This window comes from Rhipicephalus sanguineus, chromosome 2 (assembly GCF_013339695.2).
Source record: "Rhipicephalus sanguineus isolate Rsan-2018 chromosome 2, BIME_Rsan_1.4, whole genome shotgun sequence".
Classification (NCBI taxonomy): domain Eukaryota; kingdom Metazoa; phylum Arthropoda; class Arachnida; order Ixodida; family Ixodidae; genus Rhipicephalus; species Rhipicephalus sanguineus.
Window position 1 is genome coordinate 57,413,560 of NC_051177.1, and position 15,402 is coordinate 57,428,961.

Consider the following 15,402-nt stretch of genomic DNA (forward strand, 5'->3'; position numbering starts at 1 on the left):
TACTACTCACCTAAATAAAATCCTTATCTTGGCAAGTGCTTGTTCATTCTTGCTTCAATAAGTATTCTCCTCGCAAAAGGGAATACTCTCTAGCGAGGAGGATACATGTTGAACAAAGGGAAGGAGAACACATACTGGTCTTTTGTGATCGTTAGATTTTTCATTATTTTCCATGGATTTGTCATTTATTATTTATTGCATATACCTACTGCACCCTAGTTGGGCATTATCGTAGTGGATTATTACATACATAACAATAGCACAAAGCAACATCAAAAATACACGCTAGCATATACAGACATTGTGGTAAACGAGACAACACAGTATTACCGAGCTTAAGACAGTCCATTTTACTGACGTTTCATGTAATATTTAAATTGATTCACAAGAAGTTCTCTATGGCAGAAGAAACGTTTGGTGCACATACTATATTATCGGGAAGCAGATTCCATTCTTCAATTCGAGGAAAGAATGAAAACTTAAAAAACCTTGATACGACATTGGTAGGGCCTTATTTTTCTTGAATTGTCACGTCTCTTAGAATGATAATGAGGCTCTTTTATATATATGTTTCTATCGATCCCCGTGTTACCACTGTAAATGTTGTACAAAAGCTTTAGCCTGACTATCTTTCTACGCGTGGAAAGTAATTTCCATCCTAGTTCTTCTCTTATTTGTGAACTTCGAATTTTGTAATCATAGTTACCCGTGATGAATCTTGCAGCTCTTTTCTGAACGTGTTCTAACTTACCTTCAAGAACATTTGTGAAAGGGTCCCACGCTGCGCATGCGTATTCCAACACGGGCCTAATATTAGTCAGATACAACGTTTCCTTTAACGCTTTGGGCGCATACTTAAAATTTCTTTGAAAAAAGCGCAATAAGCGACATGCTTTGGCACATGTCTTGTCAATGTGCGATGTCCAGTCCAATGTCGCAGTTAAAGTGACACCCAGGTATACAGGGATCTGTCACTGAAAGAGCGTGCAGCTAAACTGCGAAAGGATGTGCGGGATTGCTTTTGATGAGCTCAACATCTTGTTAAATATAACCTTTAAATTAAATACAATTCCTCTGGGAAAAATGCGAAAGGTGAAAGTGTGTTTGACACTGTTGCATTGTATTTGAACTAGAGTTAAGACTTTTGAATGGCTCCGAGCAAAAGAAAAGGCGTGGGGTATTTTCCAGATGTTTCGCATCCAACTTGGTTCCTTATTTAGGGGAGTAGCAATGGGGTTGGTGAGGTGCAACTCTTAAAGGGACACTAAAAGCAAATGTGAAGTCAATGTTGATTGCTGAAATAACGTTCCAGAAACCTCGTAGTGCTTGTTTCGTGCCAAGGAATGCTTATTTTGAAAGAAAATAGCGTTTTAGTGCTCCACACAGCGTTAGCGCACTTCAAATCGCCCGCCTAAAAAGGCCTCCTGACATAGCATTTGCCTTGCCCAATGTTGCCCGCCTTTACTGCCCAGCAGCCGACGCTGCGGTTTCTGCTCTGAAGGGCACATTACAAGCCTTGCCTAAGTTTCGGTCGATCTCGTAATCCACTGCACAAAAGTGCAGCGAGCATACACGCAGATTCCTTGGTTGTTTAGCACACCGTCACAGAGGCACGGCACCTAGCCACTTTGGCGTGGGTTTATTTGTGGTACCCATTGGAAAGTCACGTGGATTTCTTTGCTGCAGTTGCTGTTGCTCAAGTGGCGCACACCATTTAGGCATCCGGAAACATAACAGGGACGCGGAATTTTGTCGAACTTTCCATTCGAGTGACTTTCATGAGTGTGAAAAGCACGCGCAACAGCACACGATAACGAAACTACTACTGAGATGCGACCATGTGAAGAGAGAGGAGCCCACCTACCCGCGCTGTTCTCATTGGTAAAGCCAAGTTCTTTTTTCCATAAATGAAACAGAAATGCACAAGCAGCATTTTATTATGTCTTGTAATGTATGGAATGTTATTTTTTTATTGTAAGTAGTTTCAGTGCTAGTGTACTCTGGACTCTTGACGCCATTGGGCTCATTCCAAAATGTCCCACTGGTGGCGCATATCGTGTCCTGCTGTTGATAATACTGATGTTTTAGGCATTTTCAAACATTCTCCTTTCACTCTGACATAAATTGTTATTTGCCTTTAGTGTCCCTCTAAACGATCGAGGTGGTGAGGAGGGAGAGGGTTGGGGAGGGGGTTGGGGAGGAGGGGTGTTGAGCTTCTTTTATTTTGGGGTGGGGGGAGGGACATGAAGGTTGTAGGCTTGAGGATGGTAGTCATAGAGAGTCGACAGTTTGTTTTAAAAAGGCTTTTCCTCACTTTTTTGCTGTAGCAAAGCATGCAATCATTTGCCTTTCTGTGCAGGGTCCGTAAGTCTTAGCACGAGATGTCGACTGATAGCTCCAGGAATCATTGCTCCGGGCATGCTCTCCATCACCCAATCTGAACTCTTCTTCGAGGTGGACGAGGACGACATAGAGTTCAAGAAGAACGACCCCGAGGTAGGGAAACACAACTGCATGGCTTTCTTGCTTGTTCTCTGTGGTTTTAGAGCACAGCTCGTAGGTGCCGGTTCCTGCGTGGATCGTCGACATGCCTCGACAAAACAGAATGCTGGGGTGCAATTGCGGAACGATGCTATTTCCGATTCCAATGCCTTTCAGGCTTTTCGCGCTTGCCCAGTAGTCTGAACAGCGGTCCGTCCCCGTTATCAAAGCGATCAGCCAGCCACGAGTGGTGGATGATAAGAATAGCATAGCATATGGCATAAGGCATCTTTCCGCGATAGCACCCCTGCACTAGACTACAAGTGCAGAGAGGGCAGCCGAAGGGTGAAGAGGAAACCAGGGTGCTGTGGGAGTCTACGAGATGGCCCCAGAGTAGCGAGCGTCACCTGCGAGGTCTGTTGGCGGCGGTGGCTGTGAATCGCGCCGACGCGCTGGCTCTCGCGATCTCCAAATTAGCGAGGGAGTCGCGCCTCACATCGCTCCATTTGCAGTATGCCGTTCAAGACAGTTTGTCTGTGCCAGCCAATGTATCACAAAATGAAAACGCATATAGGTGTGCTCAAGTTTAACATTGGAGAGTATTGTAATCGATGGTGAACTTTCTATGTTGGGTATTCAAGTAACAGAAGTTACTGTTGCATATTAGCTGAAAGTGTTGACTTAACTATTTCATGGGTTGAGGAAAGGCATGGCTAACTTGTGTTAGCCTGGCAATTTGTTTTATGTTTTAGACCGAGTAGGTAGAAAACGCATCCTCGGAAGGTCATTGTGTGCAAGACTGAGAAGTTTCATACAGTAGAGGCAGTAGGCTTAAGTGAAACGAAAGTTTGTGTACTAAAGTGTCAGCGCAACAAAAATTAGGCATATCACACTTATAGCACTCTAAATGATAGCCAATCATCAGAGCAGGGCACGGACTCCGAGCATGAGTAGCATTCCCCGAGCCAAGCCTTTGAGATCTTGACGCACTAACGTTCCTCTTTGCTATAATATGCACAAATACTATGTGTGCAGCTTTTCTTGTTCTTTTAAATCTATTTTTATCTTGTGAAGTATCAGCTATGGTATCAGGGCAGCAACTGTCTCATTTTATTGGGGCTTCCATACATTGAACTGCGTAATACGGTTTAAGCTCATTGTTTTGTGCTCAGGGTAGGCAGCAGTTGGGAAGAAAGTGATCTCCAAACAGTGGTCTCAGCAAGATTATGTTTTTTTCTTCCCATGGTAAGAATCTCTTCCTGTGAGGCAGACACCGTGAGACTTCGCATTTCCGATTTTGCCATTTTAAGTGGCGGGAATACACACACTAATTAAGCATTACACGGATTATCAATGATAATGCGAAACACACTCGGCACGTGCATCCCACTTGCACATGTCGTGTACATATTAGATATTTATATTACAACAGTTCGCATTGTCATACCAATTTCACCTTCCATCACATGTGTAAACCTGTCTTGTTTGAGCCAAGGTAGCCCATCTGCTTGCTGCTGTCGTATAAACAAGTGGTGCAATGTGGGCTTCAGCACATGCTTTTCATTTTAGCGAGCTGTGTGGAAGGTCAGTGTGAGAGCAGGGGGCAGAGTGTGTCAGGGATCAAACCTCAGTTAATGACGTCGTAGTCGAAATCAAGAACAATAAATGGGCATGGGCAGTTCATGTAAAGCCAAGATAACCATTGGTCATTAAGGGGGCCCTGCAACACTTCTTCAACAAGGTAAGAAAACATGCGGCATAGTTACTGTGGCAGCCACGGGGTGCCATGGTAACTATACAGTTATGTGTTCATCCAACTTTATACTCTGGATTAATATTTTACATAAACCCTTCCATCTTATGGGGGCAAAAAGAAAAGAAAAAGTTTGAGAGATTACTCGATTGGTTACCAAGGGATGAAAAAGGATTGTGCAGTTCATTTTCATTCTTTTCTTTGCTTGGACTGTTGGGGTAAATTGACACACGTTTAAAGAGGACACCTTTAAAAAGGAAGTTCAATGCAGCGGAAAATAAGGAAGGAACATTGGCAGACCTGCCCAAATGTGTCACCATGTGGTGACATAGGTCAAATAAGCATAAAAATATACACCAAGCTGTTTTATAAGACATGCCCCCCAACAAGCTTACATGAACAAAATGTCACAACGTCGTGTTATCACGCCTTCTCGTATACGTCTGCGTTCTGCAGGACACAGGCCACCGTGTCACTACTCGGCGCATCCATGTGCTGCACCGAATTACCGCTGTAACTCAATGCAGTGCGATTCTACGTAATACCATCGGCGGTGCACTGCGTGTGGTCAAATGCGGGCTGCCTGCACGGTCACGCCGGACCTGTCCGGCCCGTCACGGGCGGCGTCTTGAGCGACGTGCAGCTCGCGCAGCGTGCTCGAGCGCGCGTGTGTGGTCCGCGCGGTTAGCGTCGTTGACGTGTGTCGGACTACGGCGCCTGTCTTTTGCGCTCACACAATAGCACATCGTCCCTATTGGGCGGACATTCGTAGACCGCCGCTTTTTGCTTTGGAAGCACGTGCATGGTCGCCGACCCGATGTGCGCGCCGCCATAGGCGTGCGCACGGGGGGGGGGGGTGGGGGGGAGTGCCCCCCCCCCCTATTCGCCTAAGAGGAGGGGGCGCAATGTCAGCCCCACATATTGACATAATAGGGAGGGGGGGACTTGTGGGGGGGGGGGGGGGGGCGCAATGTCAGTGCCATACATTGACATAATTGGGAGGGGGGGGGGCGCTCCGACGAACCTTCGCTCCGCCTGAAGGGGAACCCTGCGCACGCCTATGCGCGCCGCCGCGTAGTTCACCAGTTCGGGTCGTTCTGTGTTTTAGACGAGATTGCCCGCGTTATTAATTTTCTGCGCACCGCCAATCAATTCGAATACAGTCAACCTCTGTAAACGAAATTTTGAACGAAATTTCCGAAGCTGTTTTCGATGGCGTCCGTGTACAGGTGTGCTGTCGAGTGGTCGACCATTGACGCAGCCAGGGGCAGCTATGGGGGGAACGGCTTTGGTCGACTGTGTGCATACGTGATGTAAAGCATGGCTCCAAGAACGAAATTCGGAGGACGCTTAGTGGTGGATCGTGATAGCGTTATCGCCAACGATGACACTGGCAAACTTCCTGCGGATTCTGTGACACGGGCTCCGCGTCATCTCGCCGTAATGCGGGTAAACGCAATGCTCTTGGAGACTACCAGAAGCCGCGGTGATTCATGCATGCATGCATATGGTTGGAGAGCGCTGAAGCGCGCGCGCTCGCTCTGGCTACTTAAGAAAGAGCGCGTGAAAAGGGTACGTTTTTGTCCCACAAGGATGACCATCATCTGGATTGCTTGCCCTTCCTTTCTTGAAAACTCGGTGCTCGCCACTTTCCAGTCAAGAGTGCTATGTGACGCTGATAACGGGCATGCCACTTGCGACCTGGAAGCACCGGGCGCGCAGCGAAGGAAAGGAACGCGAGATGACGATTGGTGTTGTGGGACAAAAGTACACCCTTTTTACGCGCTCTTGCTGGGGTAATAACGACTGCGTGTTCTTGTCCAACCCCATTCTCGAAAGCTTTTGTACACTGCGACGGAATGCGCGCAATCTCGAGAGGATAGCAGAGTGTGACCACGCCCAAGGTTGCACGTTGGATATTCAAACGTGCTACACTCCAATGCAAATGTATTCGCGGCGCCATTATGCCACAAGATAATAATGGTCATCGGGCTTGCTTGCGTTTCCCTTTCTTGAAAACTTTGCGCTTGCTACTTTCCTATCAAGAGGGCGCTGATACCCGCGCGCGGTTCGTGACCGGGAAAAACTGGGCGCGCGGCGATAACGCAAGTAAAGCACACGAGATAACGATTATCGTTGTGTGGCAGAAACACGCCCCCAAATACACCTTTTTTTGTGTTGAAGTGTAGGGCTACCGTTTACTTCTTCAAATTGGAATTTACGGGACGCCTTCACTTCAAGAAAAAATCGAGTATTTGGGGAGTATTTCTGCCACACAACTATAATAGTCATCAGGCTTCCTCGCGTTTCCCTTCTTAAAAACCCGGCTCTCGCCACTTTCCTATCAAGAAAGTAAGTTACTTTCTTCTCATCTGTGGCACATGATTATAACACTACACTTAAAACAGTACACTTAACGCCCCTATACCTTCCTTGGCTTCTTTATCTGCTGGTTTTCATTAAAGAAATACTCACAAATACTTTATTTTTTCTTAGAGTGTTGTGTCGACCTCCATCCACAAAGCCTAACCGAACACGCAGTGCTGACGCTGCAAGAGCCCCTGTGAGTCCCACATATCATTTCGAAAGGTTCTGCTCTGTAGTCAAGTGTAATTCCAGGCTTCCCTTATGCGTAACAGAAAGCAACAGTGCGGTCGAGTTCGCCGATGCTCGAATATCGTCTCCGCAGCCGGCATGGCGACTGTTTAGAATCGCCACTGCCATTGTGATGGAGAGGTCAACAAAATGTGTAGTTTTAATTTGATGGAGCGTGCATCGGCTCGTGGAAACAATACGCCCGACACTGGAATACATCCAATCTCTATAGCCCTCGTTTTCTTTTCTGCTCCGCCGCCTTTGGCCTTCGCAAAGTGCACTCGGCGGCAGACAGGGGAGCAGGCGCTGCATCGTAAAAGTAGAAGCGCATCGCGAAGAATGACGTCACGGCACCACCTCGGTGACGCAGCAAAATACATAAGCAAACACCTTGTCAAAGTAGGCGGCCGGACTGATGTCTAAGTGCTAACGCCACAATACGGTATGTCCGGGCCCGCACATCCCTTTGGGAGGAGGCTGGGAGGCGCTGAAGTGTACTGACAGTGTTAGCGCGTCAGCCTTCCTCTACAAGAGCTAAAAGGTCGAGGGCACTCGGAGGAAAAGACACCTGACAGCGAGGAGCAAGCTGAGAGGAGTGCGCCAAAGTCTAGCTTGCGGGTTCTCGGAGGATCGAGGGCGACGGCGTTGACGGCGCGTCCGACAGTTGCCGCCCGCATCGTGCGTCGCTCGGCGGAGGCGTCCATTTGTCCGTCACGCGGCGCCCGGGTGGACGGCGCGGCATCCCGCGCTCGGCGGCTTCCGTGGCGACCGCTCTTTTCCGTATACGTCGTCGCGGCGATGATGGGCGGCGTCGCCCATCATCGCCGCCTCCGGAGTGTCGGTCGAGCTTGCGTGCACCTCTCGAAAGAAGTTCCATGCACTATTATTCGAAACGCGTGCAACGAACTTCGACACCGTGTAGAGCAAGGTGGGTTTTGCACGTGCCGTCCGGGTGAGGCAGCGTGGTCGTAGCACCTGTTGCGGCAGAAAAACTTGAACGTGTTGGGCTTTACTGCACGACATTTTTTTCTGACTCAAATATTCAAAGAAGGAACATAATTAAGAAAAAATAAATGAAGAAAAAGACTGAACAGGTTCTAATGTTTCGTCGCGGAAGCATCGAAGAAGAAACTGTAGTCATGTCATTGCCGTATTTTCGTTGCAGTGCTGCTGTCATTAAACACACACACACACACACACACACACAGACAGACACAGACACAGACACACACACACACACACACACACCTCTTTCCCTCGCCCCCCTCATTCAGAATAAAGACCTGGCTGAGCCCCCTGTATTCTGGCTAGTGGGTCTATCAGCTAACTACAATGTGGTTCACGTGTCGTCGATTTTATTTTGCATATTTTTAATGCAAATGTCACCTATAGGCTTTTGTTGGCCACGTATCATAATATCAGTTGTATGACGATCGTTGCTAGTGACTGCCGTATATGCCTGAAATGTTGCCACCTCCGCCGTTGGTGCTTTAAACTCGCTCTCGGGGATTCTGTCCTGCCATAGCGCAACGACGGATTTCTGGACGAAGCGGTACTGGAGCGTTAGACCTGACTTATTTAATGTTCTTGGCTGTTTCGCTGCGCTCGTGCTTAGCGGCACAGTAACGTCCGCCTCTGTACACCCTGTGCTTGAACTGAAATGAAATTGGCGTTACCCCGTATATCCACATTTTCCGCAACATCTCTTCGCGCGCTTTCATTACTCCGCATTAATTGACTATCTGACTGAACTACACTGAACACTGCCATTTTCTACTAACGTCACTGTTTGGGCAGGTTGGTAAGACATGATAGAAACTGAAAGCGCATAAGACAAGGACAGAGAAGAGGCTTTAGAAGACACGCGAGGGCTGTGTCTCAAGCCTCTTCTCTGTCCTTCCTCTCTGTGCGCTCTTAGTTTCTATCATGCCATTTCCTCCGTGCTGCACTCAACTTTCACGGTGTCGGTCGCGCGGTTACTCGCCCTGTGGTGACCGTGACATGAGTCGTGTTCCGGATATTTGGGGGAAGGGGGGGGGGGCGCAGGCGCGCGGAATATACATGCACACCTCGGAAGAGTCTTCTGGCGCCAAGTTTGCTTTGGACGCGCCATACGTGTAATCAGCGGCGGCACCGCCGCGCTTCGGTGGCGTCACTGGGTGCTGCACGTGCGCTCTCGCTTCTTCGCGGTACATTGCGCGCGGGGATCGAGGGGCGGTGACCACCGGTCCACTTCGTGCGATGCTGCTGCTGCCGCTGTCCGGACGACTGCGCGCGTTCGCATGCGCCACACTCTCGCTGCTGCGGTTCCCGTTCCTCTTCACCGAGTTACGCCGGTGATTGACTGCTGCCGGTGCGCCCCGCTAAGTTGCAGCGAGAGGGGAGGGCACCTCACTTCCCCCTTTTATCGTGATGGGCGCCTGACGCCCTAAGCGCCCGTTGTCACGGCCGATCACGGAGCGCGCGCGCTGCCACCGAGCGCCGTCCACTGTATGGCTGGCGTCTGCGGTACAGGTGGTCCGGTTTGCTGCCGCCACACTCGCTCCATCCACCCCGTTCTCGATCCTCTATCGCCCCCTGTCTCTTTCTGTATGTATACTTACGGCTGCAGCTTTCTCGTGCGCTTCTCCCTTTCTGCAAGAGAGAAAAACCTGGGAGGCTGCGCGTAAATTGTCGTTTATGGGTTGCGCGGCCCGGCTTGCGAAGTTTCACCTTCATTTATCTGTCGTCGTTGCGAAGTCTCGGTCCATTCTTCGCCGCGTGCATACATGAGTGTGTGAGAGAGAGAGAGAGATATCACTTAAAACAAGCACAAACTCGGAAATGCAATCAGAGGCACGTACGTCTGTGCGGGTGGCATTTTGAGGGCATGACTCGCCCGAAGCAATGTATAGCTGCTGCTGTTTGGTCGGGTATGAAATGCTGTTGTGGCGTTCACGTTGGAATACATAAGAGGCAGCGGGGGCATCCTTGTATGGAAAGCGGTGTCTGCCTCTGGACCATTAATCAGTGCGTTGTTGCTCTGACGCGCCGCGGGAGCACGCGTTTTTGTGTACGCAGCCTTCTTCGGCGCAGGCCGAGAGGCTCGCTAGTCGCGATCGGTGAGGCTGGCGCCGCCTTCGACGTCGGGTATCCGTCCAGTGCGCGGCGTCCGTTGCCCGCTGCGCGCATTCCGCGTCACGAGCGCGCTTGACCCCGCGCCGAATAAGCGGAGCAAACACGCACGTATAGGTCGTCGGATGACTAACGAGCGTACGCTCGGCAAACCCATTTCACATCGTGCCTTCTCATTCTGTACAGGCTTCGGTACCGATGGCCTCACGACAGCGTCCCGCGATGCGCCGAATAAACTTCTGTTACGAGTCAATTCAAGCCGCCGCGGTGGTACAGTGGTATACGGTGCTCGGCTTGCTGAGACGAATGTCGCGGGTTCGATCTCGACCGCATTTTCGGTGGAGGTGAAAATGCTAGAGGCCCGTGTACTTAGGTTTAAGTACACCAGGTGGTCGAAATTTCCGGAGCCCTCCACTAAAGCGTGCCTCATAATCATATCGTGATTTTGGAACGTTTAACCCCAGCGGTTATTATTATTATTATTATTATTATTATTATTATTATTATTATTATTATTATTATTATTATTATTATTATTATTATTATTATTATTATTATTATTACGGGTCAATTCAGTCCTGCCTTCCTTCGCATTCATTGTGCAGCTGGTGTGGAGGCGAATAATGCGTAAATGATTTCACCAACAGGAACTTTGAAAGGAGTAAATTTTGCGCAAACGAAGAATGTGCACGGATCTTGTTCGAGTGAAACAGTGAAAAAAAAAGAAAGAAAGAAATGTATATATTTGCTTCGTGTCTAGCAGAACGCGTTCGACGTGGCGCGAACTCAAGCTCAGCACACAGGAGGCCACGACGCTCTCTGTGTTACCGTGTATAGGCTTCCGTGCTGTGTCATGTTCATCGTGCAGTGCGGCGCAGGCATAGTGGGCACTAAACACCGGAGGTGTACCGTATTTACTCGACTTTAACGCGAGGGGTGACTTTTCATTGCGTCTAGGAAGAAAGAAAAAAACAGTAGTTTTTTGGTATTCGATCGTTGCGTGAGGGTCGACATTAGGTAACAAAAATCTGGGAAAAAAAAAAAAACTCTCGTTACGTTCGAGTAAATACGGTACCTAATTAAAAGAAAATGCTTACGAACGTTTCTTTGAGAAGAAAATGCAGCGATATAGTGATTTATCGTTTTTAATCACCGTACGACTATTGTAGTCACTTTGGGCACGCTTTCATTTTCCGTCTGGGCGAAGAGTTAGCTCGAATCCGAATAAGTCTTTGGAAAGTGGCGCCCTCTCCGGTTACGTCAGAACAGTGTATGAGGGAATAGCGAGGCCCCCCGTCGCCCTGGTCTTGTGTATATATATATACCCACCACGGGTGGCGGAAAGGTGAGCTTTAAAACTTGAGGGCGGAGAGGGATGGAGGGGGGGTCAACAACGAGAAGACGGAGCATGAAGAATGGGGCCCGTTCGTTCGACTCACCACGGCGCGCCTCCACTGGTTTGGCTCCCCATCTTGGCTCCCCCCTCTTGTGTTTGTAGAATCAACGGGCTCTTTGCTGCGCGCAGCGACGACGACAACGTTCTGCGTGGACGATGGAGCGTGCACACGCCCACCACATCGCGCGCTCACCCAAGCCCTCGGCTCCGCATCCGCGTTCTCCGACTACGCGCTCGTTCTTGCCTTCGTGTGCTGCCCTCGTCCTTTCGCTACGACGCACGAACGGCGCGTATAGGGTGCACTGAAACCACTCCGCGATAGACAGGAGTTGTCGGCTCACCCTGTAGCAGCGTTCTAGTGGTTGTGGTGCTTGACTGCTGACCCGAAGGTCGCGGGTTCGAATCACGGCCGCGGTTCGATGGAGGCGGAATGCTAGACGCCTGTTGTACTTAGACTTAAGCGCGCGTTAAAGAATCCGAGGTGGTCGAAATTTGCGTAGCCCTCCGCTATACGGCGTCTCTCGTAATCATATCGTGGTTTTGGGACGTAAAACTGCAACAATTATTAAGTTGTCTCCTGGCCCTGTCGCAGGGTACCCCACAGCACGCTGGTTGAGCCCTTTCGGAAGAGTTAATGCTACCCCCTCATGCCCCATACAACATGTATACGTATAAGCCCATAGAAGACTGTGTTAAAACCCGCGTGTTCTCATACAGAACCGAATATGATCACTTAAACGGTATCATGGCGCGCGTGGCGTACGATTAATTTCCTGCGTGGTGCGCATGCTACAAGCATCGCCACATGCGTGCGAACTATATACAGACTTATACGAAGCGTGTGATGGGAGAGACCTCCCCAGCAAACGGAAGACGGAGGAGGCCCTCCGAATCTATCTACTCTCCCTTCGTGCGCCGTGCTCTTCAGTGAGTCGGCGCGCTGTCGCTGATGAAGTGGAGGTGCGCGCGATTGCGCGAAGCGATACGCTCGAGACGGTGCGGGCACGCAATCGCGGAGAAAATAGAATAAAGGATGCAGCTCGCGAGGGTCACGGCTCGACGTGACGTGAAGTTGATGAGAAGTTGTGTACACTCGTCCGTGATGGATGCGTTTTTTGTTTTCCGGTGCGCTCATGCTCGGGACGGGCGCCCTCGCTTGCGGCGTGTGTATACCTGCATGCACCTGTATACGTATAGGAGTTTGCATGTGCGCGTATTCACGTGGCTGGCTCCGACTCTTCTCCGATGGTTCGGGCCCGTGGGTCGGGTTCCTTCGTATCGTTATTATACGCAGCCACGCCTCGAGGGCCGCCGCTTGGATGGCGCTCATTTGTCTCCGTCTCGTTTCCTTCTTGACGTGCTTCGCATGTTTGCGAGCGCGGGCGGTCAGCAGAACTAACGAGGCATGAGGCTGAACGACTTTGGAAAAATAATTGCAACGACAAACTGGTATATCGCGCTACGTGAGGCCACCGTATATCATGGCAACTTTGTGTTATAAGCCACCGTAGTCATTTGAGCGAGCGTAATGCACGTACAGGGGCGGTCAAAATTTTGCGGACCAAGGGAGCGCATGGCAGACAGCTCCGAGGCGCCTTCTCACGGCTGCTTGCCAAGCTCTAGAGCGCGCACTGCGCACGCGCGTCCTTCTTTACCTGCCGGCCTGCTCGTTCGCTCGCTTCAAGTGCGCGCGCGCCGTAAAGCCAGAGAAATCGGAAGGTGCCGCTTCTGCAGTCGCCGCGGAAGCACCGAGCAGTGATATCGCGACGAAAATATGTAACTTGTACTGGCAGTGCTCGGTGCGCGCTCCACTCTGCGCATAGTTCCCAGACGCTTCGCAGCGTGGAAAATACGCTTTGCGTCAGTTTGTCTCAAGTCGACATGTGTGATAAGACATATAAGCAGCTGCCAATCGCGGAACTCATGCATGTGCAATATTGTTTTGTGGTGCTCGGTGCAACTATCCTGCGCCCGTTGATATGCGCTATAAAAGAAAAAACTTGGCATCGACCGGTTTGTAGCACGAACCTACAAGAAAAAACCCACATGGGTTAAAAAATGAAGAAGAAAAATCTTGAAAGCTGACAAAAAATTGTTCGCCAAGTAGAAAAGTTTTCTTTTAGGCAAATCGCTCGGGGCTGCCGCGGTGACTGCAGTAGCGGCACCTTGCACTTTATCTGGCGTTCTGGTGCGCGCGCACTTGAAGCGAGCGAACGATCAGGCCGGCAGGTAAACAAGGATGCGCGTGCGCAGTGCGCGCTCTAGAGCTTCGCAAGCAGCCGTGAGAAGGCGCCTCGGTGCTGTCTGCCATGCGCTCCCGTGGTCCGTAAAATTTTGACCGCCACTGTACAATGTATAAGTATACTCTATAGCATATGAGAAAGATAGCGCGAAATTGAGCGTCTGAATATCCGTCATCGTGTACTTGACCAGGTGCTGTTTTGTTCCGCGTGTTCGGTTGTGTTTTGTTTCAGTATAATGTGACCGAGCAATCAGGAATTTGATCGTGCGAATGCGCGCGTCTCTGCACCTCGCACCCCTGTGTAAGCTTGGTGGCTGATATCGTGTGCGAGGGATCGCGGAGGCCATGTTCAGGACTTTCTCTGCTCTTTCTGCAGCGCCAGAACGTCCCTCGCTTAGCGCGGCAGCTTACAATACCTTATTATATCGAACAGCAAAGGCGCAATAAAATTCGGCCGTGAACGACAGCGTTCGCCATGGTCCGCGGAGTGCGAGCTGTCGCCGGTATTGCGGGTCGCGCGAAAAAAACCTTAAAGCGGATGAGAGTATGACGTTTTGTAACATTCCGTCAAAATGTTCCTTAAATGTGCAGGCTGACTGCAGAACCGCCGTAAGCGCGTCGGGCTGCATACATCTACAGTGGGCACTCGAGCACTTCACGGCAGTAGAATCCTCCTCCTGACGTCACACGCGAGAAGGTGCTGCTCGATGGTTGAGAAAATGTAATTGTGTGAAGAGGGTGAGGTGGAGGGAGTGATTTGGTTGAGGTGAGCCTTGGTTTGGAGTTGAGACGGAGGGAAGCGCGCTGTGTGCGGCCGTTGAACAGTTTAATCAACATGACCCTACTCCGCAATTCTCCGAGAGTGAGGTGTCGCGGTGCTCTAAATAACCGGAGCCCTCCACTACGACGTGCCTTATAATCATACGGTGGTTTTGGCAAGTAAAACCCCAGATATTAGACAGATTTAGTTGGGCGTCCGCAGCAACGTACGGACGCAGCCTGCCAGCCATTTCCTATGGCAGGCTGCGTCCGTACGTTGTTGCGGACGCTCAACTAAATCTGTCCATTATTATTATGTGCTTGCATGGTAAAAGTTGGGTATTTGTCAGATTAAAGAATGTTATCAATATGCACGTTGTGTTTGATTTGGCTTATCAAACTAGCTTTTGGTATGTAAGCACTTCTTAAATTGTGCTTTCTACATCAGTGTACACCAGCAATAGCTTGACGGTCGACGTTGGCTATCAATCCTCGGCTTTTTAACGGAAATCGAATGTAGTACCTGTTCTTATCAGCTTATTATCCGGTACGGCCCTATAGGGGCCATTGGGGGCCATGCATGGTTCTCTCGGTGCAGCACTGTCCCGGGTTCAGCCCAAGGCTCCCACGTGGGAGCTCCCTAAACAATTAAAAAAATATTAGAATTGCGGTTACGCCGTGTATATATTCCTTGATGTGCAATCTTCTTTATACCTTGTCACACGGGCAAACTTCAGTGCACTTCGCCACTAGGGATGGTGCAGTGATGTTTCGAATCAGTCGCGCGACTGCGCAATCGAGCAGGGAGCAAAATCGAGCAGCGATCCAAAAACGGGCGCATGTCGACCAGAATGCGACGATATAACTGAGTCTTTTTGTCCCTTGAGTAAGCTATAACGTTTGCGACCAACGGGATCGCGCCACCTCTGGAGAGTCGTCCGTGTGAATTCGTGAGCCATGGCTTTTAAAACGAGAGCGCGATTCGCCGCCACGCGGCGTTTTGCCAGGAAGCACGCTTTCGTAAAATAAAGCGAACATCACCGTGGCTCGTGCGAGGTCATC

At 50.0% G+C, this 15,402-nt stretch overlaps 1 protein-coding gene across 2 annotated transcripts in view; it reads left to right on the forward strand.

Annotated features, from left to right (window-relative positions):
• LOC119383013 (neurobeachin) overlaps positions 1 to 15,402 on the forward strand; it is a 292,413-nt gene that overhangs the window by 138,155 nt on the left and 138,856 nt on the right. For both annotated transcript variants that reach the window (XM_037650973.2, XM_037650975.2), the window contains exon 37: positions 2,360 to 2,496. In XM_037650973.2, coding sequence (XP_037506901.1) covers positions 2,360 to 2,496 — 137 coding nt within the window. The remainder of the gene's footprint in view (positions 1 to 2,359; positions 2,497 to 15,402) is intronic.